Source organism: Aptenodytes patagonicus, chromosome 5 (assembly GCF_965638725.1).
Source record: "Aptenodytes patagonicus chromosome 5, bAptPat1.pri.cur, whole genome shotgun sequence".
In the NCBI taxonomy this organism is placed as follows: domain Eukaryota; kingdom Metazoa; phylum Chordata; class Aves; order Sphenisciformes; family Spheniscidae; genus Aptenodytes; species Aptenodytes patagonicus.
In genome coordinates this window covers 42,332,740-42,358,917 of record NC_134953.1, presented here as the reverse complement: position 1 = coordinate 42,358,917, position 26,178 = coordinate 42,332,740, and the positions used below count along the sequence as shown (strand labels likewise).

Sequence of the window (26,178 nt, the reverse complement as noted above, 5' to 3'; positions counted from 1 at the left end):
GGCAGTGCCGCCCCGCCCCCTCCGCCGCCTCCGCCGCCCCGAGAAAGTAGTCCCCCACGAACCGGCGAGCCGCCGACCGACCCGCCACCCCACCGCCTCCCTCACCCCCGCCCGCCGTCTGCGCCCGTCCCTCGCCGAGCCTCACCCCCCGCCCCGCCGCCTCGCGGGGGCGAGGAAGCGGCGGGCGGAGGGATACGGGAGGCCCGGTGAGACGCCACTGCCGCCGCGCCGAGCGACGGTACTGCGACGGTCACGTGGGCGGTCTGCTGCGCTCGCGGCGGCCCCTCCCCCCGTGGGCGGAAGTGGCCGGGCCGGGCCGGGCCGTGAGGTGAGGTGAGGAGCGGGGCTGGGCCCCCCCTCCCCCCGCTGCCGGCGGGCCCGGTCCGCGGGAGCCTGCCCGCACCGCTCGAGCTCTGAGGGGAGCGGGAGTCGGGCCCCTTCCTGCCCTTTACGCTCCCGCGGCCTGCCGGCGCTCGGGGCCCGCGGCGGGCGAGAGGACGGGGCTTCCCCCTCCTTCCCTAGTCAGGTCGCCCCGTGGCGCGGGTAGGTGCGACAGCGGCTGCGCCCGTTCCAGCGAGGTGCCCGGGCCGGGCGGGGGGTTTATGTAACCGGCGGGGTGTGGGGGGGTGACGGACACGGTGCGGCCCCGAGCCCCGCGGGGGGGGGGGGGTCCAGCCCATCGCCAGGGGCCTCGTCCTCTTCCCCCGCCCCCGGGCCGCCGTTTTACGGTTTAGCGTAAAGCTGAGCGACCTGCGCTGGCCCGGAGCCGCTGCCCTCCCTCCGCCCGCTGCGGTATGTGAGCACCTACTGCCCCCTGCAGCCGCCCGGGCCCCGGGGGCGGGAGGGGGGCTGTGGGCCACCTGCTGCCCTCGGTGCTTGCCGGGGCCGCCGGCAACCGAGCACGGGGGTAGCGGCGTGCAAGTGCCCCACGGGTCACGCCGGCTAGCTCACCGGTCGTGGCCATGCTGTTTTCGTGGAGCTTTCTGTCCCCCTCCTTCCCCCACTGATCACAATTATCCCGACAGGGGGAAAAGTGCTGTCTCTAGATCTCCAAATCAGCCTTTAAATTCCTTTAAAACTTTAGCAGATAAATTCCATTGTACAAGGTTCTTCACACTCTATGCTGAAAACTCCTATAAGTCTTTGGGAATTGCCAGCGTTAATGATTTGCAGGAAAATTACCATCAGGTAGCCTGTCGCAGCCTGAGCTTCTGAATGTTAACGCTGGCTGTAGTCTCGGTTACCAATTTCCATTTTTCTCATAGTTTGATAGGGTATGGTTTAGGTTTTCTTTTTGTGTGCAGACAGGTGAAATATTAGCCTATTGAGGTAATACAAAACAAAATTTTAAGGCAGCTTGGAATGTAGGATTTCTGTAAAGCGTCAGGAGTAGAATCTGTTGGAGATCACCATCTGCCCCAACTGCTAAGGGATCATGAGAGAGCTTGCCAGATAATACATTTGAAGAAACGGGGTTACTAGGCAAATAAGTTTGTAAATTTGCCTTCCTCAAAAATACTATCTTCATGTCATTCTCTTGTTGGACAGTAAGTAAGTAATGTAAGGGATATCCCATGGAGGTCAAAGATAACATACCTTTGAAGGAAGCCTATTTAAAGGGAGCAAGGTGACAGTTGTTTGTTTTATAAAGGGGTGATGGACATCTCCAAAAATCCGCAAGGAACAGAAACAAAAGGAAAATGAAAACACTTCCTATACAACTAGAAAAGAGACACCACGGAAAGGACCAGCCTGACAGGAAGAGGAGAACCCATGCACCCCTTTTTCCCTTCTCTCCATGAAAAGCAGATGACATAAACCAGGCAGGTATCTCCCTAAAGAACAGATCCTGGATTTAATTCATAAGTCCACCTCAAATGTTTTTGAGGCTGGCAGGGAAAGACACCTTGCCGAAGAGACTTTGTATCTTGCCAGACCCATCAGACCACAGTGAAGACAGCCCTTTCAGGAACACGAGCAGGAAATCTCTCCATGGTTTGCTTAGTAATTGCATTACCCAGGGAACGGCTATCAAATATGTTTGAGCGGGGCAACTTGGAGAAAAATAGCACTCGTGTATTGGTTGGATGCTATGGGAAACTGGTTAATAAGCAAGTCTGGCAAGTAGGAAAAATTGGATAAAACATAGTACTCTGTGTATGAGAAGTTTTATTAAATATCCATTTTTGCATATATAAATTAGGCAATACTTTACAAAACTTTCCTTTTCCTTTCTGAGGAACAGCAAAAAGGAATTCAAAAGTGCAAGACAAATTCAGTGTCTTGTTTGATCTTTAAACAGCTTTTAAGAGAGGGTGCTGAAGTCCAGCTGCAGATGGCTGGAGCAGGAAGAGGAATGGGAGTTTGAAATGCTACACTTTGCCTTTAAGGGCTCAAAATAAGCTGGAACATAAGGTGGAGGGATTTCCTGGGTTGCTGCAGCCTTCAGCCTTTGCAAATGCTATATTATATAATTCCTTTCATAAATGTATCAAGTTTCATCTTAAGATCTTTTGCCACCATTATTCCCACCGGGAAGCTGTTCCCAGAACCTTCTTCTGATTTTCATGCTAAATATATTTGTGACTGGTTTGTATCCATTTATTCTTGTGCCAGCATTGGCCTTAAATAGCTCCTAGTCCATAGCATTTACCCTTTTTACCCTTTGTGTGCTTACAGGCAGAAATGTCCCTCTTAGCCGTTGTCTGACTATGCTAAGCTAGCTGAGCTCCCTTAACTTTCCACTGTCTCTCATCTCAGCAGTGACTTTCTGCTCCAGTTTCATTATTATTTATTTCTCTTCAATATAGATGACCAGAATGGCATGCAGTGTTCCCGAGGGTATCTTGCCAGTGCCAAGGACAATGGTATTAATCCCTTCCAAACTCTGCTAGGAACATTGCTCCCAAGACCTCTCAGGGCCTTGTTTTCATGATCACGTTGGCAGCTGATAGTTATTTTGGGATCAACTCGTGTGCGTACAGTGAGATTGTACTGTTCCTTTCCCAAACTTCAAATCTATGAAATGAACCCATGAAACCTACTTTTAGGTCCTCGACTCAGAGGTTATCCATAGACAAATACAGATGTGGCTAGCAAATCAAGACCATCTTTGAAAATATTTCTGGAAGTCCTCAAGTCCTAAGACTGCCCCTCTCTTTCTAACATCCAACTACATATATGTCCCTAGGAAGTTGATAGAAAGTCCTTTTGCTAGATTCCCCATTCCAAGTCAGACCAAGGCTAAAAAGCAGTCTAAGCAGTAGATATCTATCAGTGACCATTGTGTCAGCAAGGCTTGGGACAGATTTTCATCATACCATGCAGCGATGATTTTTGTAATAACAACCTCTGCTGAAATCTCATGATTCAACCTGCGGGACTATGCCAGCAATTGGTAAGATAGGTAGGATAAAACACAATTATGCCATCGTTAATATTCATGCTGTGCCTCCATCTTCATCTCTGCAGTTAAGGTCCCACTTTAAAAAGTTAGCTAGAGGTCTATAAAATCTTAAGTTACTGAAGAGGTTGGACAAGGGCTGCTTGCTTTGCCATTTCTTCAATATAACACGTAGGGGTTCCAGATGAAACTAGCTGGCGACAGGTTCAAAACAATAGAGGGGTGTAGTGTCATGGCGTGAAGTTAAATTGCGGGACTTGGCTACAGAATGCTGCAGATGCCCAAAGTCTTTGAGGAGAGAGTAGACAAATTCATTAAAAAATTGGCTATAAAATACAACGCATCCTCTGACTCAGGAAGTCTTTGATCTGCAAGTTGGTGAAGCTCGGAAGCTTCTGGGGAAAAGCCACTACATGCTTTTGCCCAATTATGAAGCTGTTCCTAGGCATCCCCTTTCCTCCAGCTTGTTCTTTACTTTCCCATCTCTCATTTTGTTCTTCCTGTACACTTTGCCTTGCTTTCTATTTATCTCATTTCATCCCTATTCCCTCTCTGTGTTTTGTTGTTCCCTGTGTCTTGCAAACCCCCTTCCTACCTCCAACCACCACAGATCCTTCTGATTTTAATATACCGCTCCTTTCCCATCTTGCTCCTGTTCAGGTCACTGGCAAAGCTTGGGTCAGCCTGCACTGACTGGAGAATGAAGTTCACCAAAAATAACGTTTCATAGCAAAGCACCCAGCAGTCAAAAGCAAAACAGTATGTACACCATGCGGCCTTCATCTTACTTCTCCAATGCGTTTTCCAACTACACTAGGTCCTTTCGGTGACCTTCTAGTCTTGTATTCAAGAGCTACAAACTCCCTGAGTCCAACCAAGTCATCCATACATTTGATTTGAAATTTTTCATTTTGGGGGTAAATTTGCAATCTCATTTTTCAATATCAATCAACCCCCCCCCCCCCCCCAAAGTTCTCTTTTTCCACAGGTGCAAAACCAAAATTGATAAAAAAGTATGCCGAATGAGTTTCAACCTATGTTACCACTTTCTAGATCTGTCCTTAAGTAGGAAGTGTATTCCATGATCCAAAGTAGCCAAGGCGCGCCAAGTGCTTGGGGACAGCAGCTGCCACAAAGACCTTTTTTTCTCCAGTATAAACCCATGATTTCCAGTACATTTCTCTTTCAGACAGATACTTCTATTGGAAGATATAAATTGAAAACTAAGGCCCAATTCACATTAACACCAGAAAGGAACAGTCTGTCAGCAGTAGGCTGGCAGTCTCTCCTGGCTCCTGCAGCTCCTGATCAACCTGGTGCACGGACAGAACAAGCGTCAGCAACGGAACACCCCGCCGTGGGCAGGTTTGTGCAAACAGGGAAAGCTCCAGCAGTACCAGAGGGATGGAGACTTCATGGGGACCTCTGTAGGATCAGCTTCTAGAACGAGTTAAGTCCTACGTCGAGCCTTCAGCAATGTAAAGGTTTTGAGACTCTCTATTTAGGAAAGCAGGATCAATTTGGTATTTCTCACCATTTTTAGGAAATATTTGTTCAAGAAATTATAATCTCTTGCTATTTTGAGAAATTAGGACCCAATCCAATTTACGCATTCTGCATCAACCTCATCTTCAACCTGGCCCTGGTCAGCTTCTGAAAAATTGCATCTCTCAAAATTTTTTTAAGTATTTTTCAGCAGAGGATTTCTTTCAAAGGTTACTGCCACAGCTGTCAAATAGCAGTGAGAAAATGTAGGTTTTGAGCTTTTATTACTTGTGTGTGTTTGCATTTCTCCTTAATTGCAGCAAAACAGCTGTCACTTTTTTAAGAGTGGGAGAAAAAACAGAAGGGTCCTAAATATTTTCCTATGGTAATGGTAATTCGAGCACAACAGCGTTTTCCTAGTGCAGGAAATGCAGACAGTGAAATGATTGATTATTCTTTTTCTATTCAAAAGGGGTGATTGCAAGAACGAGTATAAGCCTCAGATTAATAGCAAAAGCTGTCAGCATCACTGATTATATCTATCTAGTTCGTTTTTAAAGCATCAAAGGGAAACTGTTCACATATTCTACATAGATTGAAAAACAAAAATTCTCTAGAAGATTATAATCTTATTTACCGTCAAAGACTGGAGAAGCAGCAGAAAAGGAAGGCCTTCTGGAAATCAGTAGGTGCATTTAGACATTGATACATTTATTTTCTGACTAGATACACTTTTTATTTGGAAGATCTATAGCACACAAAACAATAAAAGGGAAATACTGATTTGTCAATACTGATGAAGAAGCAAAAGTTGTTTCACAACTTTTTTTTTTTAATTTGGGGGAGGGGTGGTGGTGTATATTAATCCATTAAATGGAACCGAACCAAAACTGCTGGAACAGTACTTTGGTAAAATCACAATCATTTTGAGAACATGAGTATTTTTTTGCATGTGGATTTAATGATGGAAACACCACGCACCACCGATGCGATGATGGATGGATACTGGTGGGGTGGATGACATCCCACTCGGGTCACTGGAGCGCATGCCTGGGTTTTGGCACAAGCCAGATCAGCTGCGGGGAGGAAATTTGGCGTCATGTTCTCTATCTGAGGTGGTGTTGATGGGGCAGGTATGGTGGAGAAATCACAGAGCAGAACTGTGGATCTGCTCCACCGGCCCTGGTCTATGACAGCCACCAGGAGCTTCTGCAGACACTTTGGTGGGTGAAGCATCTCCTGCATTCGTATACAAGGGATGACTTTAAAAAATGACCCATAATAAAATTAGTGTTGTATAAAAAGCTAGCTGCTCTTGACAAACAAATTACGATCCCCAGTGAGCAGGCTGAATTTTGTTAGGAAGCCCCTGGGCAATGTATGAATTACAGGTAAGAATAAAACAAAGTGAAAAGGCTCTCTCTCAGGAGCAAAGCTAGGTCTGAAAGGCTTTAAAACTTCAGTGGCATTGACACAAGAGCAGAAGAGTTGAAGACAAGTTGCCAAAACTTTGGATTAATTAATTATACATATTACAGAGATCCCCTTATTTTAACCTTTTTCTGGACATTTTTCCCTTGCTAGATATATTGTTTGAAATTACTGTTTTAATTACAAGTTGAAGTTGGAAAACTATTACCTCAATATCTCCTAGTAAACTGCTGATGAATTCTTAAATTTCTATGATTTTCATTCAGGCAGATCCCTGTAGCATGCCAAACCTGCCAAATACAGCGTTTTCCAAACTTGAGCTATTAACCTCTGAAATATCGCCGCTTCCGAGAGGGGACGGAGCGTGTTTATAAGAAGGCGAGTGCCAGGGCAGGCTCGACCCCTCGCAGGGCCAGGCCCTGTGCCTCCCCCTCGCAGGGGAGCGGCCCGGGGAGCCCAAGCAGCGGAGGCTCCGTCCCGGGCGAGCTGAGGGCTGGGCTGGGCTGGGCTGGGACGGGACGGGACGGGACGGGGCGGGACAGGACAGGACAGGACAGGCGGTGCCGTGCCGTGCCGTGCCGTGCCGGCGGGCGGAACCTTCGTGCGGGGCGGCGGGAGCCGGCCGGAGGGGGGAAGCGCGGGACGGGCCGCCGCCGAGCCAGGGCCCGCGCTGCCATCGCCGCCGCCTCCTTCTTCCGCCCGTACGGCCGCCGCCGCTCCGCGACCCGCCGGCCGCGTGTCCGAGAGACCGGCCCGAGGGGTGAGTGACCCGGCGAGAGAGCGAGCGGCCACCCGGTGAGAGAGCGAGCGGCCGCCCGCCGCCGCTTCCCGCCGCCGCGCCGGCACCTGCCGGGCGGCGGGAAGGTCATGGGCGGCCGGTCCGGCCCTCGCCGGTGCCGCCTTCGTCTCACCGCGCCGCCATGGCCGGGCCCCGAGTGGTCGTCGTGCACTCGGCGGGGCCGGGGGCTCTCCGAGGCCTGCTCTTGCCCTCGCTGGGGCCCAGCGGGCGGCCCGGGAGGCCAAGCGGGGCGGCGCCGCCCCGCTGCCGGCACGGCTCGGCGGGGCGGCTCCTGCCCCTTCTCTCCTGTCAGGTCCGGCCCCGCCAGACCGCCGGTGAGGCGATCGGTCTCGGTGGCCCCCTCCTCTGGGCCGCTCCGCGATCGGGGTGCTGCGTGAGGGTAAAGCCGAGTCCTTGAAAGGGAAGCGGTTGTTCTTGCCTGAGGGCTCGGGGAGAGGCCAGAGCTTCCTACCGGTAACTGAACTTTCCCTCTAGCCGCGCTGTGGGAGCAGAACAGGAACCAGCACCGCTTCTCGTTTTGGTTTCTTTTTAATATTTAAAGTGTTGGCGTGCAGACAGGCAGAGCTAGAACAAAATGCAGTGGTAGCCGTACGGACCTAGAGTTTGCTGTTCAGTTAACTGTCCTTCTCGTTATCTCAGCCATCTGCCTGGAAAATAAATGCTAAAATTCATGCAGGGTAGGCAGAACTTCATTTAGAAAGATTACACTTAAAATTCTCTCCTGTTAAAGCTTTTTCTTACAATTGCTGTTCAGGGCAAGGATTGCATAAGTAGCGGCTTTTTTCCCTTTGTTTTGGGGGGCTTTTTTGGAAGCTTTTTTTCTTGTTCACTGAATATAAAGGCCTTTTATTTTACTAAATCAGGCTTAAGAGAACATGCAGAATCTCCTGGCTCTGTGTTACTTGCTTAGATGCCTAAGCAGGCAAATTTTATTTGATTTCCAAGCAGGTATGCACAGCAACAGCCTTGATTTTTAAATTTCTAAACAGAGACTGAAGAGTTAAAAAAATCAAAACTGTTTTAGTGGTCCACACTGGAATACAGTAGTGAGCTGTTGACATCTTTTGGTAAACGTATCACGGTGCTTCTCCTAATTCCAGTCTGCCGAATCCTTGTAAACAGAATCTATGGTATGGCACCACTTTGAGTTGAATACAGGGTCGACATAACGCGACCGCTAGCCAAGCGAGGGGGAATTCAAGGATATCTTGGCTGTAGGTAGTCTGGCTTTTCCCTGGCTGACAGCTCAGTTTGGAGTCCAGCCAAGGAGCGTTGGAAACTGCCAAAGGAATTGCCACTGATTTTGCCCTTGCAGTGGGAAAATTGGGCAGTGAATGAGGAGAGCATTGGGGATTCTCAAGCAGAAACCCTGCCAGCTGAGGAGAAAGTAGATTGGGGAAAGAGGACCCCAATTTTATAACTAATTTTTCAATGTTTTAGGAAGAGATTTTTCCTCTCTGCAGCACGGTCCCTTAACTTGAAGGTGCTGTACTTTCTGGGTTTGGCTTATACAGCAGCCAGCCTTTTCCCTTTGATAGCTGTGTGCCACATCCAGCATTTTCAGTTTTCCAGGGATATTAATAACTCAAAATATATTCTGTTAGCTGCAGGCTCCAGCTCTTAACCTCATTTTATTCAAATACAAGTCATCGGTAGCTCCTTAATGTGGCAATTGGGTGCCTTTCCTTTAAACTTCCTGTTAGGGAAAAGAACTCCCTGTTTAAATAATGTAGTTATCTGTGTCTCCATGACTTAGCATTCTTGGGTCAATAACAGTCACAAAATGTCAGTCTTAATGGGAATATAAACTTGACACTGAAATAAAGTAATCTTTATTACTTTATTAGAAATAAAGTAATCTTTATTACTTTATTAGGGTATTGTATAGCTGAAAGGAATGCAGATTTCTTGAGGGAAGAGCGAAATCAGGACCTTTTTGCATATAGTCAATCAAGAAGTAAGGCCTCAAATTGTTGCTGCTGTTTCTTCTCTGCTTAATGAAAGTAGAAATGAAACCATTCTTTTACTCAGTGCTGCGTGTTTTAATCTTACACAGTTTTATATGTTGGGGTTGTGCTATTATTGAGATATTTCATTATAACTTCATGGTAAGCTTTGTGCCCACTGTGTGCATGGGAAATAGTTTTTATGAAGTGGTGTTTAAATATAAGGCAGATGTTTTCTCAGCTTTAATTTTCTTTCTTTCTGTCCCTCCCTGGGCTTTTTTGCATTTAGTGTTGAGAGGCAAAATGGTCCATGCTGAAGCATTTTCACGTCCCCTGAGCCGGAATGAAGTGGTCGGATTAATTTTTCGTTTAACCATATTTGGTGCTGTAACATATTTTACCATTAAATGGATGGTTGATGCCATTGATCCGACCAGAAAGCAGAAAGTAGAAGCTCAGAAACAGGTAGGATTTTATTCGTAAATATTTCTGTGAAATGCTGTCTCGTTCGTTACCGTTCATACAGAGGAATCTGCTAACTGAAAACTGGACTTGCAAGAACCAATGAAGTAATCAATAGAAGCATGTGGAATAATCAAAAAACTACAATTACTTTTTAGTAAATCTCAGAATCTAGGCTGTTAGCGTTTTCAGTGCTTACATTTTACAACAAGATAAAATTTCTAGCTTGAAGTGCTGGAAAAACTGTTGAACTGTAGCGCAATGTTGTCTCTAATTATCTGCAAGTGTGGTCCCAGTGCCGTTTCTGCTTCTGACAACTTTGCTAAACAGCAGTCACGTTAAGTAATGCTCTCGTCAGTCATTTGGTTGCTTTTTAAAACCTTGAGCAGAAAAAACTTGATTTTCTGCTGCTTTTTGGTAACTTAATGGCAGAGGCAGGGACTGTGGTTACCCATGACAAAGAGGAACACTGCTGTCCAAATGCCTTTTTAAGAACAGCTTGCACTTTGGTCCCTCTCCCTCTGTTCTCCCCACCTCCAGTAGCAGTCAAAATGTCCTGGAAAGGGGAAGAAAAAAGTGGAAAGCCTCATTCCTTGTGTTGAACTAGAATGATTCATGGGAATTAATGCTCTGGGAAAAGATTTAGGTGCATTTCAGAACCAAAAGTTAAATGTATCCTTTGGAAAGTATTGAAGGAAATGTTGCAACTTTTTTTTTGTTTCTGGCTGACACAAATTTCACAGATTCAAACAGCAGTTTTGAGCAACCTAATTCTGTTTCGGGTGTTTTTTCCTTTTTAATGAAATCTTTAGTTAAAAAATTGGCCCCACTTTAAAAATCAGCTTTCACAATCCCTGCTAGTGGCAGCTATTATATAAGAGGTTGCAATATCCCAAAAGCACATCAGACTTAACCACAAGTTTGAGTATAAAGAGAAACTGAATTGTGAAAGTGTGTTGACACAACAAATGACTTTTCCTTTTAAATTGGGAAGAAGAAAACATTGAATACATAAGAAAAAACTGACTGGCTTCTGTGAATTATCTTTTTTTTTCTTAACAATGTATCGATTTCTACTTGATACAGTGCTGTGGAGGTTGGGGGGGGGCATGCTTTCTATAATAACACAATTATATCTCCCATTAAAGTGTTTGTATTATTTGCAGGGTTGTGAATGAAGATAATTAAGCACGTGAAAGAACTCTAGAGTTCTATTTAATAACAAGTTTCAGGCTTTTCATCTGAATCCTCTACAAAGTTCGTAAGGACTAATGGGCTTTTTTTAAAGTGTAACATACCGGTATCAGCTTTGGAAACTCGTGTCGAGATTATGGAAATGATTTTGTACTGATGTTACCTATGTGTCTGCAAACCTGTTCTGAACAGCAAACTCCGTGTTTTAATGTTTATTTTGTTTGCTTTTCAGGTTATAATGTATGACATGTGGATTTGGGGGTGGGAGGGCTGGTGTGACGCTTATTTGATGGGAACTGAGATACCTGACTTAGTTTCACTGAAGTGACAACAAGTCATTAGGAAATAGCAGAACCTTCTACTTCAGAAAGATTTAACTGCTTTTCAGATGTGACTTACGGAGAAGCTTTTCAGACTCCAAATAGCAGTTCTTTAAAAACTAATTTCTGAATTAGCATTCAATTTCTTTCTCTGATTTTCTTGGTGTTTTATTTCCCCCAGGCTGAAAAACTAATGAAGCAAATTGGAGTGAAAAACGTAAAGCTTACTGAATATGAAATGAGTATTGCTGCACATCTCGTAGACCCACTTAGCATGCATGTAAGAAACTGTTTTTTGTGTTACGCTAATGAAAGCACTTCAGACATGGAAGAGCTTGATTTTGACTTTGGATTACATAATTTGTCATATATAGGTATCTATGGAAATACATAGAAAATATTTCTGTAATTTAAAACTAAAATTGCATCGTTGAGAGCTGAGTTTTTTTGATCACTTGTCCCTTTTATTTTTGAGGCCTTGCACTTCTTTTAAGCTTGTGGATATTTTTTGTTGGCAGGGACTATGGTGATCATTTCTAATACTGTTTTTCCGTATTAGGTAACCTGGAGTGATATTGCAGGCTTAGATGATGTTATTACAGATTTGAAAGACACTGTCATTTTGCCCATCAAGAAGAAATATTTGTTTGAGAATTCCAGGCTCTTACAGCCACCAAAAGGTAGGAAGGAAATGTTACGGATTTATGTGTTGGTATTAAAAAAAAAAAATAAAATAAAAAAAAAAAAAGAAAAGGTTACAGTTATCCAGAAAGGAAAGAGGAAGTGGGTTGCCACTCCAAAGTGCAACCATTAGGACTGATGCCAGGGAAAACCCTCAGGTTTTTCCTCTTCTCTTGCCATGAAATCAAGTTCTAGTGAATAAGTTTCATCTTAATAATGAAGCGATAATTGCTTCTCAGTTACTGATGTTACATTTTGGTGCACTAATCTATGTAGCCTACATTTTTATCTGCCTAAATTGTCGATTTTTTTCTTCTTATACCCCATCTTGTCCTTTGGCAGATGTGAGCTATAACTCTGCTGTACAGCTTTGTACACTTGGTTAATATTTTTACGGTGTCAAAGAAACATAAGTCATAAACATGAGACTTCAATGTAAGCTAATCTTGCAGACATCTCTCTGTTCTAGTCCTAGAAATTCCAGTTATTCAAAGAGACAGATCCCATTTTTATTCTGGAGATCCCTTGATTTTCTCTGGAGTTGAGTTGCACAGTATCGAGGCAGTAAGGAAACCGGTGGGTGACAAATTAACTTTCCAGCATTAAAACAGAAGTCGGACTCTCTCTGCTGGAATACTTACAGCCATATTTGCTGTATGTTACTGCAAACAAGCAGAATTTGTACCTAAAATATTGCGCAAAATGCCAAAGTTTATCTTTACTGCTCTGATCCCTGGAATATTGTCTTCTGAAAATTCTCTGAAAACTATTAATTACTGCCAGTGTCTGTGACCATCTCAGTTTTGTGTTCTAAGTGATGGAAAATGAAGCGCTTTTGTAACTGGTTTAGTTTTTCCAGGCTACTTTCTGTTTAAGTCACAAATTGAAATTGTCTGGAAAATTACTTTAATGTCATGATCTAATAAGCTGAAAGAAAAAAATATTTTTTATTTATCTTTTTAAAGTAGACTTTCCATATAGGGCAAGCTCCCCAGTTTTATTAGTGGCTTGCACTGTGTGTTGATAGGAAGTCGTTGCTTCAGAGTAATTATGTTTGTGGTTGTCAGTCACATAAACAGAAAAAAAACCTAGTAATTCTCTGTGTTTCAGGATTGTTTGACTTAATTTTTTTTGTTTAGTTTGTTTTCTTTACAGCTATGTTAGAAAAACACTACTGTGAATTCTTTCACTATGACAAGTTTAAAAATAATATGAGATGTCATATTTAATTGTGGGTAATTTGTTTAAAAATGTTTGTGGGCTCCTTCCCCCTCCCTCCCCCCTCTGTGCTAACTTTTATTAGCAAGGCTGAAACTGGCTATAAACAAGGCCTGTCAAATGCTTACAGGAAATAAATAGGGTTCCAGTTTTATGTAACCTTTATAGTCACAGTAGTAAAACAGTCATCTTTCAGGCAAATCTATCCCTTCAATTTCACCATATCTGTTTTTAGGTATTCTTAGCTTTAATTTTATAATAAGTGTATCTTAAATAACTCTGATTTGATGGAACACGGGTTTCTTATCTTTTAAAACTTGGATAAAATACAAGGCTGGACACTATCAGGTTTGTCATGCCACAGCATGTTTTCTGTACAGTGACCAGAGAGCATTAACACCGTTACTTTTTCAGGAGTACTTCTCTATGGCCCTCCTGGTTGTGGCAAAACGCTGATCGCCAAAGCTACAGCAAAAGAAGCAGGTTGTCGATTTATTAATCTCCAGCCTTCAACACTGACGGACAAATGGTATGGAGAGTCTCAAAAACTGGCTGCTGCTGTCTTCTCCCTTGCTATAAAGCTCCAACCGTCCATCATTTTTATTGACGAAATAGGTAAAAATCTATCTTTTTTTTGAAAGTAACTATAGCAGAGTGATATTAAACTGTAGGTTCAAGTTGATGGGTGTATTGATCTACTGTCATCTTTTCCTTAAAAAGAGTGATAATGGAACAAGGTTTAGTAATATAAATAGTATTGTAAAGTAATGGTGTCAAATTAGGAAAACCAGTGTATTTCTTCGTCTTGTTAGTGGAGGAAATTACAAGTAGAACAAGTTGCTGCTTATTTTCGGTTGGGCCAAGGTGGTTCATGAGGAAAGCTTTTCTTCTGTCAGGGGAACTACTTATTCAGGAAACCAATCACCAAATACACTTCAACACTTCTGCCATGAGGGCACATAACGGAAAATAAAATACGGGTTTTGGAGAGCTCAGGAATGATAGTCTAATAAGGTTGAAGAAGTAGGAGGGGAAGTTCAGCTAGGAAGACAGTCAAGGTGCCAATTGTTAGTGCATTTGGACTTGTCACATTATTGTTTAAGTCCCTGTGAACTTGAGCAGTTCAGTTAAAATTGCTCGTTGTCTCATAGCACTGGCGCTTCTTAGAGTGAGTTGTACAGTTTGCAGAAACAGAGCCTGACGAAGCTTTTACCCTTTCCACGGTTTAGGTTTATGAAGGGGCTATGTTCTTAAGATACTTTTTATCCTTTTATATAGGTGTGAAAAACGTGGTGTTTTTCTAGCTGCTGGAAGTTCTTTAGGCAACCACTAGCAGAGTTAGAGCTCTGCTTAACAAAGTGTATAGCCTACTTTACGTTAGTCCTGTAGCTTGCTGTTCTCCTGTGCTTTGGTGTCTTCTAGCTTGCCAGACTCTGAATGCTTGAGAAAATTAGGTGCATGAGAAATTTAGGTGAAAGTTACACTTTCCATGAATTCAGGAAAGTGAAAATTTGGAGCACAAGATTTGGGACAATCTCATGTGATAGGTACATACTCATGTAATGTAATTTAAGATGTGCTTAAAAATATGGTGAGATTCCACTTTCCTGTTCTTCATCATAAGAAATATTTTTCATTTGTTGACAATGTTTATTAAGAAAAGTATTTATAAGAGAGAGAATAGCACAAGTCTGCACATGAGAAATCAAACAGTATAGTTCTGTGGCAGGATTGAAAGTAAACTGCTTTACTGAATCCTTTAATACAGATTCCTTCTTACGAAGTCGATCGAGTTCTGACCATGAAGCTACAGCTATGATGAAAGCTCAGTTCATGAGTCTGTGGGATGGACTGGACACCGATTATAACTGTCAAGTAAGTACAAAGGATGACAAGAAAAGTAATGTGATTCTTCCCTCTTGGTTATTGTGCATTGAGCCATTTGGGAAGAGTAGCAGATTGCATGTAGTGATAACTGCCAAAAGAGTTTCTTTACCTGTCAGTGTTAGTGATTACCAGTATATTATGGGAATGAGATGAGTTATATTAATAGATCATTTTTCTTCTTGAGAAGACTGTTTTTGTAGGTATTTTGGTTTTAATTAAGAGGTGTTAACTTTCAGAATTGTCTTAGGTCTCAATAATATAGCTGTATAGTTTGAGCTGCCAAAATTGGAAATTTTTAAACTGTTTTGAAAAACATTTTGTCAACAATATTTTCTTCTGGTAAAGTGAATCTTTGATTTCAGGAAAAGTGTTGAAAGATCTGAGTATTCATCCCAGTTGCAGGTTGGTTGGTTTGTTTCCAGAAGAGCATTAGACAAGCACTAGACTCTGGAGTTAATCTGAAAGGGTGGAGAAGTTGATGTTATCAAAAGACAAATTCTATTAAATGGAGCCGTGCTTCCATCCTGTTATTCCTGTATGCTTCCGTCCCCCTCCCATAATCTCAACAGTAGTATTGTATTTTGGAGAGGAAAAAAAAATACAAAAGCTGCTGGTGCTGTAAAAACAAACAAACAAACAAAAAACATTTATGAAATAAATGACTTGAATGTTGCTTGGTATGCTTGAAAGCCAGCTTGGTATGTTTCTGAACTGTCACCTGGAGCAATCTTTTTAAGGCCTTTAAAAAGGATGTTTATTCTCCAATTTTAAAATTTTCAGCCTTTTAAATCTGTATTTTTCTGTGAATGGGGTTCCGATGCTCTGACCTCCATTAGTTCATTCTTTGTAAAATCTGCTTTTCCTCCTCTCTCAAGCTTGTGTTAAAGATTTTTTTCAGTTGATTTTTTTAAAAACTGATCAGAACACAGTGAATATATATACTGAGGAGCTTTAAACCAGAGTGTTTGCTTACCGTTAATAAGAGGCCAATGGTGTGAACACTTAACTGGAAGCTAGTATGATCTTGCAAGCACATATTTCTTCCAGTGTTTGAATCTATTATCTTTTTTCCCAATAAACTGACAACTTCTTGGAGCAAATCAAATTGTTCATTCCCTGCAGTAAGACAATATGTGGTCCTACCCATCTCTCGAGTTCAGCATGCAGAGCCTGAACAAGTCACTCTTGTCCTTTACTCGTATGCCTCTGCAGGGTAGGGAGCCACCACAGTAAAATGCAATGCAAACAATTGGCTGGAGACACCGCAGGGGTTGATTCAGGTTTCCAGGGAGTTTTTCAGCAGGAGTGTTTTGTTTCAATACCATATTTCAGGCTCCTCCCTGAGATGTCATTGCAATTCAGGAAGTGTTCTTTAAGCGATGGTTTTGACGTTTACATTGTCTCGGTTTTTGACAGCCAGCTTGCTGGGCTCTTTTGTTAATTACAAATGTTTACTTGGGAGCTTTGGGTCGCTTTTCTGATTCTTGCCAAACAAATTTCCTTTGAATAAGGATTAAATGTGGCTTTTGTTATGGTAACAAAAATTCCAAATGCTAGGAGGAAATTGTAAGTAAGTGTTGTGATGAATGTTATTTGTTCCTGTGTTGATTGCACCTGAAAAACTTGTTCAGCTTTGGGCTAAACCTGCTAAGGATATAGTCTTGAGTCCGGCAGAAACTTGGGGCACAGTGCCTGGAAAACAGAGCTGTGCCACTTGAAGGGACAGTTCAAGTCTGGAAGCCCCGTACGGCTGCATTTGCGCCCTGGGTGGGGGTCTCAAGTTCGCAGAACCTGCAGATGAAGCCCATTTTGGGAAGGCTCCTTAGCTCCGGTGGCACAGAGGGAGCAACACTTCAGCTCCAACACTGGGCCCTGATGCAGACCCTGGGGAAGCACAGCATGGGTACAGTGATGCCTCTTTGCAAGAGGCAGCTCAGCCAAACATTAGCTTATGTTTGGCACGCCGGCAAGCACAAAGCGCTTGCATGCATAACGCTTTCTAGAAGGTGAAGACTGCCGGAGCCCTGGTGAAAAAAACCCCTTTTGGCTTTTTCTGTGCATAGCAATTTGCCACCGTATAATTAAAGCCTCTAGGTGGCAGGGTGACTCTGCTTCGGGACACGCAACCCAGCCTGGCCAGGGGCTGCTGGAGCTGCCAGGGCTGGCTGCGGAACAGTGACCCCAGACAAAAGACCAGAAGCATGTCAGGAAACTCTATTGATAGATTAATTTCCCTGACATTTTTCACTGGGTATTTACAATGTACATAACTTACAATAACAAATGAGAAAACAAGGCTGATGTGAATGGGAAGTAAATTTGTTCTTAAACTAATAACTGGAATGCAGTCAAATGAGGTAAATACTCCTCGTATTGAACTTGGCTTGTACACATCTAATGTGCTGCTGTTACAGTATACCAGTGCATATAGGTTCTTACTGACTTTTAATGCTTTTTTTAATGTTAAAAAAAAAGAAACAACACTTTAGTGCATGCGAAAGCTGCCAGTTTGGTCATCCTGGTGAATTGATTGCCTTTCTTTTTTCAACACAGCACAAAAATGCCACATTTTTTAATTCCTTATCAAAATGTCTCCTTTCAAGTTCCTTCCAGACCACCAGGAACTAAAGAGACATTGCCAAGGTTTATAAGCAGAAGTTTTGGGTTACTGCTTAGAGTTTTAACTTTCAAATTGGGCTCAGAAGGCTTCAGACTAATGTAAAAATCTCCACCCAGATGGTACTCTGTGGTACCAATGCTCTGTTAAGCTGCCTGTTTAAATCCAGTTGCTGAAATCAGTACCAAGAAACCTTATGTAACTTCTTTAAATGTCGATGTTCTTGATAAAGTGTGGAAGAGTCACATGTTTCGTTTTGAAACTCCAATACGGCGATGTTTTCAAAAGCTGGTTTCAGGCTGACTAGTTTTTTCTGTTGGTGTATACAGGTAATAGTGATGGGAGCCACCAACCGTCCTCAGGATCTTGACTCTGCAATCATGAGAAGAATGCCGACCCGGTTTCACATCAACCAACCTGTAAGTCATGCCAGGTTTGCCTGAACAGTGTGCCTAGTGGCTGAGCTACAGGCAGGTGCCTTATCAGCCAGGAAATGCACGTGTCTGGGTTTGTTGTTTGGTGGTTTGGTTTTTTTTTTTTCCAAAGAAATACTGTATTATTTTGATCTGGTTTTAGTTTTTTAGAAGCACGTATATAACTTTGCTTTTTAAGGTGAAGTTTCTCACAGAAATCTTGATTCCTTGGATCTTTTATCTGAAACAACTCCATGTGCTCTGAGCTTCCCACCCATTTTCTTCATCTATAAGAATGGAGTGGCTTAGACGCTGCACTCTGTAAAGGGCTTAGTTTTAACTTGAAAACAATCACAAAAAGACATTTCCACAGTCAGGCACTGCAAGCAATATGGAAGACACTTTTATTCCTCTTAGATTTATGCCAAACAGGCAGTAATTAAGGTCTTTATCAATTATGCCAGCCATCACGAGGTTACCCTTACTATGAATTTTGCTATTGCCGTCCTTTTCAAGGTATTTTAGTCACCTTCGAACACTTAGCGATATCACAGGACGTTTTTGTATCAATATTATAAGGAGTTCAGTCGTGGCTGTCAGTATTCCCTTCTGGCTACAGAAATACCCTTCATTATTCATTTTTTGCAGAAACTTAGAGACAAAACTGGAGGAGTAAAACTCTTACTGATTGTGCAAGAGAGTAGTCATGTTCCCAGACCCATCTTGTTTGAACTGGCTTTCACTCCTTGTGGGCGGATACTTTTCAAAACAAAGCATTTATAACCTAGTAACTGCTTTCCTGCAATGCCTGCTCATAGGGTTTCATACACCTTACTCATCTTCAGGTTTTCCTTGAATTAGTAAGGGGCGAGGATGTGTATTTTAGTACTTTATCATGTCTTTCTATCAAGAACCATCATTAGAAGGGTGTATTGTCCACAGGTAACAGTGCCTCAGGATATTACAGGGGTTGGCTCCCTCTCCCAGGATCAGAATTACAGCAGAAGGTGTCATTTAGGGCACAGGCACATAACTTTCCTTACCCCGCTACAGCCATCTCATTAACTTACCACTTGTCTCTTGTTCTTGTCTGTGGTACTTTGCGGTACAACCAAGATTGGTTACAACTCTTTTATTGAGGGCCAAGATAATTTATGTGCTGTGGATTGGAAGTGTGCACGGGTAGTATCACTGTAGAGTAGCTAAAGCCTTGCAGATTTTATAACTAAGTTTGAGATTAAAATGCCCAAAATTACTCATAAGAAGTTATCTGCAAGGCAGAGGGAAATGGAAGAAGTATTTTTTGAGACAGAGTATCAACTGTTCATCTGCCAGAGTATCTATGGGGTATTTTTTTTCCTTTTTAACAATGAAGGTGAATTTAGGACGTTTGGTTTTGGGAGACACAAAGAAGAGTCTCTTTGCTGCCTGTGTTTTACCTTGCTATTAAGGATATGCTCAGGACTTAACTGTTTCTTTCAGTAACTCCATCACAGTATGTGATTTATATTGCTTAAAATTTCCCAAGCATCATCTGCAGAATTAAATTTTTTTTTTTTTTTTTTAAGCAGAACAGTTTATCCTCTTCATCTGATTTAGCAAAGTATTGAAAGCATCCTCTAGATCTAGAGAGGCTGCCTTCCGTTAAAGATGATGGGAAATCTTTGGAGACAGCTGCTTTCACTTAGGGCAAAGTAAGACTAAATGTCAGTGCATTTTCCCTTTTCCTGTAGTTAGTGTAAATGCGTATGCTCAAATGTTTAGTTTCATGTGCTCCTGGAGTCAGAGTACCCTAGATCTCGTTTTGCTGAGTGATTTGCCGTCCGATAGGTTTCCTTAGTGTGTATCACATCTCCCGTTTGAGGGATCAGCTTGTGTCACTGAATTGTGACTGAACGCCCACGCCATCCAAAATTGAGATAGATGTTACATATGTCTATTTTTGTACTCTAGTAACTATAATCTCTTTTTTTTAAGGCTCTGAAACAAAGAGAAGCAATCTTGAAGCTGATTTTGAAAAATGAAAATGTAAGTAGACTTTTTTTAATGGTTAATTTGCTGCATTACTGTTTTCATGGGTGCAAGCTCTGGAGTTGTAGAAAACGTATTACAATTGGCTGTCTTGGAGTAAAGTAGAGATTATCTACCAGGGTATTTCTGATTATAACTTAGGAATCTTTTGTGGTTTTAGGTGTGGCATTAAATTAAAGCAGTAGTTGCCTACTGGTTTAAGCATGAGCCTCAGTCAGAGCAGCAGTCTTGGATTTTGTGATGAATCACCGTCTCTGAGGAAAAGTACTTAATTTCTCTGTCTCCATTTTCTTGTTATATAACAAGATAATATGTTTATCTTTCTAAAGATGCTGAAGGTGAATCATGTTTGGAAATCACTTTGATCAGTGAAAGAAATTTCAAGACATCATGAAGCAGGGAGAAGAGATACTGAATTTTTTTTAACTCTGTACAGTCTATTGGCTCAAGTCAAGAAAGGAGGAATGACATTTTTTGACAGTGCTGCTTTTTGCACTTTGATCCATAGTTCATATTTCCTTTAGAGGAAAACTACTATAGGTGTTGTTACTAATATTGTATGGTGTTCGTGTTGCCATCTGCATTCCAAGATAAGGAGAAAGGGTAGGTGTGAGCACGTCTGGTAGCGTCTGTTGGCAGGATATGGGACCTATGTTATCAGAGGTTCCTGCCAAATTTAGTCTGCAGCACTAATTGTCTTGAGGTTAACGTTGCAAAGTGTCTCTTGGTTGAGGTCTATCCTAATAAATATCATTCCTTAGTAAAACCAACTTACGTTTTTTAAGAGGCCTAAAAATCACAGCTCATCATTGTGAATGGCTGAGATATTGGGGAGGTTGCTTTGCAAATGGTCATTTTGGAGTGTTTGTACAGGATTAGAATATAGATTGGCTTTTTCGCAAAATACCAGACATAGATGTGAAAACGGAACTGCTACAAAATGCCAAAGGAGTTGTGGAGGAAGAGCTGACCTATTTGCAGAAAATCTCAAACAAACTAAAACGTCTCTTGCAAGTGGTGATTTCAGACTCAAATTTCTCTTCAAGAGCTGTTAGGGAGGTATGCCAAATAATAGACCTTTATACAGGCTCCCTGAATATCTGCAGCCACCCAGCCCCTGCACGCAAGTGGACTCTCTGGCTCCTTCGCCTTGGCAGCTGGGCCTGGGAGTTGCAGAACCTTGGCCTTAAGGCCTTCAGCAAAAACCTAAATCAGCTCCTGAATATGGACCTGAAAGAATGCAAAGTATATCAAGCATTTGGCAGTGAATCACAGCCACACAAATAACATTTTTCGGAAGGGGGTGCTGATGGTGAAAATCAACCTGTATTGGTTATCCCTTAGGAGGAAGAATTGGATCTCTCAAGCGCAGCTTATTTTCAGTCAGGGTGACAAACATCCTGGCCGTCCTTCACATGACAGGTGTAGTCATGCCCTCAGTTTTCCCTGCCTGTCTTAAAATCTTGTTTCTTCTTTCTCGCTCCAAGGGAAATCCTTGTTAATGCCTGCTACACAACATGCCCATTTTCTATTTATTCTTAGCTAGCTGTGCTTCTCCGTTCAAATCTTGATGGCCTTCAGCCCCACATCGAGCAAATACATTGCATATCCACAGCTGACTGTTACTGGCTTCGGTATTTGTGTGCAGGATCATGCTTTAAAGCAAAGCACTTCAAGACAACCAGGCTGTAGTGTCTGTAGGAGGCACTTTGGTGTAAGCCAGCTGCCACTTTCGCCTTAATTTTCGTGCCTGGGGAGCCAGATGGCTCACTCCAGACCCAAACCAGAGCACTGCGTGCTGAGTCGTAGGTCAGGGAGCTGGGGCTCAAGTACAAGCTCAAGATCTGAGCCAACAGCACCGTAGCACTGTAACCCTTGTCCTTCAAGAAAAGCGGGAGGGACGGTGGGGAATTGGAAGGGTGCTCAGTGGATGTTGGTGCGTTCTTGGGTTATCCTGGGGAGTGCATGGTTTGAAGGGGTAGCTGGAAACAGCAAAGATTACACCTGAGGCTTTGTCTTCATCACCATGGAATAGTTTCCCTCTTAGAAGAAGTCACCCCTTAAGTTCAGCCTTTTATTAGACTAGTTTGGCTTTAACTTTTTTGAAAATAAAATACTGATGCATTGGAAAATGTGTGAGAAGGGGCTGTTACCAGAGGTTCTGTAAACCGACTGAATAAATATGGCATCCTGCCTGGAATGAGTTCAGCCTCTGATCCAGTGCATGGAGTTAGACACATTATTTTGCCTCAGAGTTCCCCGTTTCATGACTGTATAAAGTAGGAGCAGTTGTTCAGTAACTCAACAAACAATTGAGTTGCTGAGATAGTGAACAACTGCTTTTGAAGTTCTTATTCTGCACTGAAAGGTGGCAACAACAAAACGTAAATGTGACAGGAACTTTTTCCAGTCTTGCTGTGTTACTGGTCAAAAGAAGTGTTTATGAAAACAAAATTGACTCTTTCAAATAATGTATTTTAAAAAAGGGCTGTGGCTGTGAAAGGAGACCTGTTGGGTAGTGTTCATTGTCTACAGATAAAAAGATGCACGTAGGGTCTGATCAAGCCTTTTACCAAAATAAGCAGTGCCATTGCAGGGAACTTGTGTGGGCATTTGGGAAAATGGGTCATTATTTCTGTGATCTGGTTTTTGCCATCCAGAGCCTTCCAAAACCACACAGGAGCTGTGTCAGTAACAATACACCAATATGATGGTTCACTTTCGGTCACCTGTTCTTTTTTTTTTTTTTTTTAATCAGCTCCAGAGTTTTATGAGATGAAGCATCAGTTTCATTTAATGAAATTAACTACTTGGAGGGTTCAAACTAAGTTCATAAAATAATTTGCTTTTAGCTGTCAAAAAAAGTCAAGACTGAAAAAGATCTTCTTAGGGCAGGTAAAAATACTTGGAGGTAGCTTTTTCTTGTCCTTGGTGAATGAAGTGAATTACTTGCGAGTTTTTATGCTCTGATCTTTTGGTTTTTGACAGGTGGACAGGCATGTAGATCTCCTAGAAGTTGCTAAAGAGACTGATGGCTTCTCAGGCAGTGATCTGAAGGAAATGTGCCGGGATGCAGCACTCCTCTGTGTCAGGGAATATGTTAATTCTGCCTGTGAAGAAGAGAAGTATGTGTCTTTATTCTGCCTGTTATGATAGCTGAACAGCAATTGTGAATGTTCCTGGTGCTACACACTGTCCAATTATTAGTTTGTACTTTCTGATTTGAATTGCAAATTTATAGAGGTTTAAAAAACCTTGCTGTGATTCACAGAAAGCAGGAAGTTCTCTTTCTTGACAAATTGCCACTATACAACAAAAAACCCAACAAGTAAGTTACCTTTATTCATTTTGACTATGAAAATAAGACTATTTGTTCCAAGGTGTCAAGCTTGAGGTGGCATGAACCAACAAGAGTGTGATATTACTGCACTATATTACCAGGCTTAAATGCTGGTAACACTCTTACACGCACGTAACTCCGCTTGCTGTGATGTTCCTCCGATTATCTCCCATACTTGCAGGTAATACGTGCATGGACAGGGGCATGTTTCCAGTGTAATGCTGGATCCATGTCAGAACTGCTGTTTTCAATGATTACTTCTCATTGTTTGAATAGCTGTTACACAACACCTGAATCCTTATCTTGCTTTTTTTCTTTCTCTCTTTCTTTTAAAGCCATGATGAAGATGAAATTCGGCCTGTGCAGCAGCAGGATCTCCACAGGGCAATTGAGAAGATGAGAAAATCGAAGGATGCCACACTGCAGAATGTTTTGATGCACGTTAGTTTAGATTAAGACAAAAGAGTGTATTTGTAGTTTCTGATGTGATTTAGTTTGACTTCTGTAATCAGTTAGCAAAAACAATGTCAGGGGGTGGGAGCGGGGATGTTCCTTGAATAAGGGAGTTCTGTTTCTGAAATTGTTTTTATACAACAAATTCTAAGTTATTGAAATTCCGTCATGTGCAACTAGAAGTGTAACAATAGATCATGAAGTGGAACAATTATAGCCCAGACCAAGAGCAACTGCCTGTGTCTCGTCCCATAATTGATACACTGTGTAGCCTTAAAGCAGGTTCTGACGTCGTGCATGGGTTCAGCGGGTCACCGCTGTGGAGGGGAGACGATCCATTACCAGTTTGTGTATATATGTACGAGCGTGTGTGTATGTATTAAATGTATATATCCACACATTTTTTACATAGAGACATAATCTGTAGATAACTTGAGTATGGAAAATCTTTTCTACTTACTGAATCAAACCAAATCAGAAGATGTATAGATTAAAGATTCGTCGATACTCAATTCACATTTACTTCTTCCTTTTAGCAGCAAATATGAAATTCTGCTTCTAGAATAACTTTCAGGCAAAATTTGAAATGTTACTGATTTCTCTTTCACATGACCACTTGAAATCTGGTGCCATTTAGTAAAGGTAGTAAACTACTGTAAAAATGTTTGAATACTTTTCATTTTGTATGAATTCTGCTTTTTGAGGCTTTTTAAATGAATGCTGTTTTTATTTTTCCCTTGATGTGAGTAATTAGAGTAGAATCTTAACTGGTCTTTCATAAAGCCCCACATATTATAAGCTCTCTGAAATTGTGGCTTTCTGATCTATTATGCATTGTAACGAGGGCTTGCTGCTATTTTAATCTCCTCTGGAAGACCCACTGCTGCACTGTGGCGTTGTACCATGAAGTACATATGCATAGCTCTGAGGCGTGGAGGGATGTTTTGTGACATTTTGCTCTGTCACATGCTCTGATCTGCAAAATTGAAGAGAAGAGAATGGGTTTTAGGTTTATAAATGTGATTTAGCAATGTTCTGCTGTACTTGCTGGTAACAGTTTTAGTAAATCCATGTAACGTTACGTAGTGATAAAGGCAAAGGGTTAAAAATGTAAGTGGCAAAAGTGTTTTGGTAAAGTTATTGTCAAGTAGGTTTTCAATAACTTGATTTTTTCTTCTTACAATATTATGCATTGTGCAGTAATGTAATCGGAATTGTTCAAACCCCCAGAGTGGTATGCTGTGTCACAGCTCTGCTAGCTACCGAGGGAAGGTAAGCATGGAAAGCAAGATAACCATGTAAAATGAAATGCACTGCAAAATAAAATAAAGACAGCTGGAGCCAGCCATTGTACAGTATCAGGTGCCGATGACAATTTCCATTAAGCACAGCTTTCTCACTGGTGTCCTTTTGTCTGGCACACTGGTTGTGTAATGCACCAGGTGCAGTAGGTCTTAGTTTGACCCAATTTAATCTCCTTGGGTACCAAACATGGGCGTTTTTTTAAATAATAATTATTTTGCTGTTTGATGTGGGGAAAAAAGTCTGTGGTAAAAGCATATTGCTCTTACACAAGGATGTAGGAAATTAGGCACACCAGAAAATACTGGGCTAAAAAGTCTGGGATATGGAATGCTAATCCCAGAGAGTCACGTTGGTGACAGGGCAGAAAGCAGTGATGCAAGTCAGTGCTAGCTCTGGGAGAGACTTAAAATTAAACATGCAAATAGTGCTACTTACTGGAAGCTGGTTTCTCAGGAGATTTAAATTATGCGTGTGCCAGCTGAAGTTCTCTAGCTGTTCAGTTTGTTTTCAGTGCCTGTTCTGTCTCCGAAGTTCTCCCAGCCCCTCTCAGTAGTTCTTACACCTGAGAAATGCCAGGCTAGTGCGATAACAAAGCTCGTACTGCGTCTCCTTCCTTTTTTCAGGGTGCTTCCTGCTTAGTAAAGATCTAGTGCAGGCAGCTGAAGAATGCTGTCTTAATTGGCTTTAATAGAGTGAGTGTAAAGTGTCTCCTCAAGCGAGTTTAAATGTCAAACTGAGCACACGGGAATAGGAACAAACCCTTGACTGTTTGCAGATGCTGGGGACATCCTCTAGACACCAGCTGAGCTCTGATCTCCTTTTTTGCCTGTTTCTCCAAAAACCTGTCTGTTTGCATGCTGGCTGGATCTTGCCTTTACCTTGTGCCTACAATGTATCACTGCAGGCTTAAGGGACTGATTTGAAGAGATGCAAGGGGTTATTTGTAATTGCCCCCAAGGACAGTTCCTGTAGCTGGAGTGTAATTTCCACTTTTCCAAGGACTTTTCTGTACTTGCCCCTTTTTGCTGCCCCTTTGGGAGTCCTTGTCAAAGCACAGACCCTCCTGGCAGTTTGCTAGGGAAGGGCACAGTTTATCATGCAGGAACGTGGCTGCTTTAATTCCACGTCTCCAGCGGTTTGGTCCATGCTTCTCACCATTTGATCCTGCCTCTCCTTAGAGCGGGGGGCAAGCC

General features: G+C 42.4%; 1 protein-coding gene across 5 annotated transcripts; it reads left to right on the top strand.

Moving 5' to 3' along the window:
* Positions 1–392: 392 nt before the first annotated feature.
* On the top strand, positions 393–25,038 carry ATAD1 (ATPase family AAA domain containing 1). Of its 5 annotated transcripts, none has more exons than XM_076339509.1 (12): positions 393–543; positions 4,064–4,162; positions 4,593–4,768; positions 9,354–9,529; positions 11,222–11,320; positions 11,600–11,720; positions 13,354–13,554; positions 14,708–14,814; positions 17,773–17,862; positions 19,834–19,884; positions 22,876–23,012; positions 23,563–25,038. In XM_076339509.1, exons 4-12 carry the CDS (start codon positions 9,368–9,370, stop codon positions 23,681–23,683), a joined length of 1,089 nt encoding a protein of 362 aa, XP_076195624.1. In that variant the 5' UTR covers positions 393–543; positions 4,064–4,162; positions 4,593–4,768; positions 9,354–9,367; the 3' UTR covers positions 23,684–25,038. The 5 variants fall into 5 exon arrangements, with proteins under 5 accessions (XP_076195624.1, XP_076195623.1, XP_076195625.1 ...); XM_076339508.1 differs by lacking the exon at positions 4,064–4,162 and adding an exon at positions 1,652–1,827 and having other exon boundaries at positions 4,597–4,768; XM_076339510.1 differs by lacking the exon at positions 4,064–4,162.
* Positions 25,039–26,178: the final 1,140 nt, after the last annotated feature.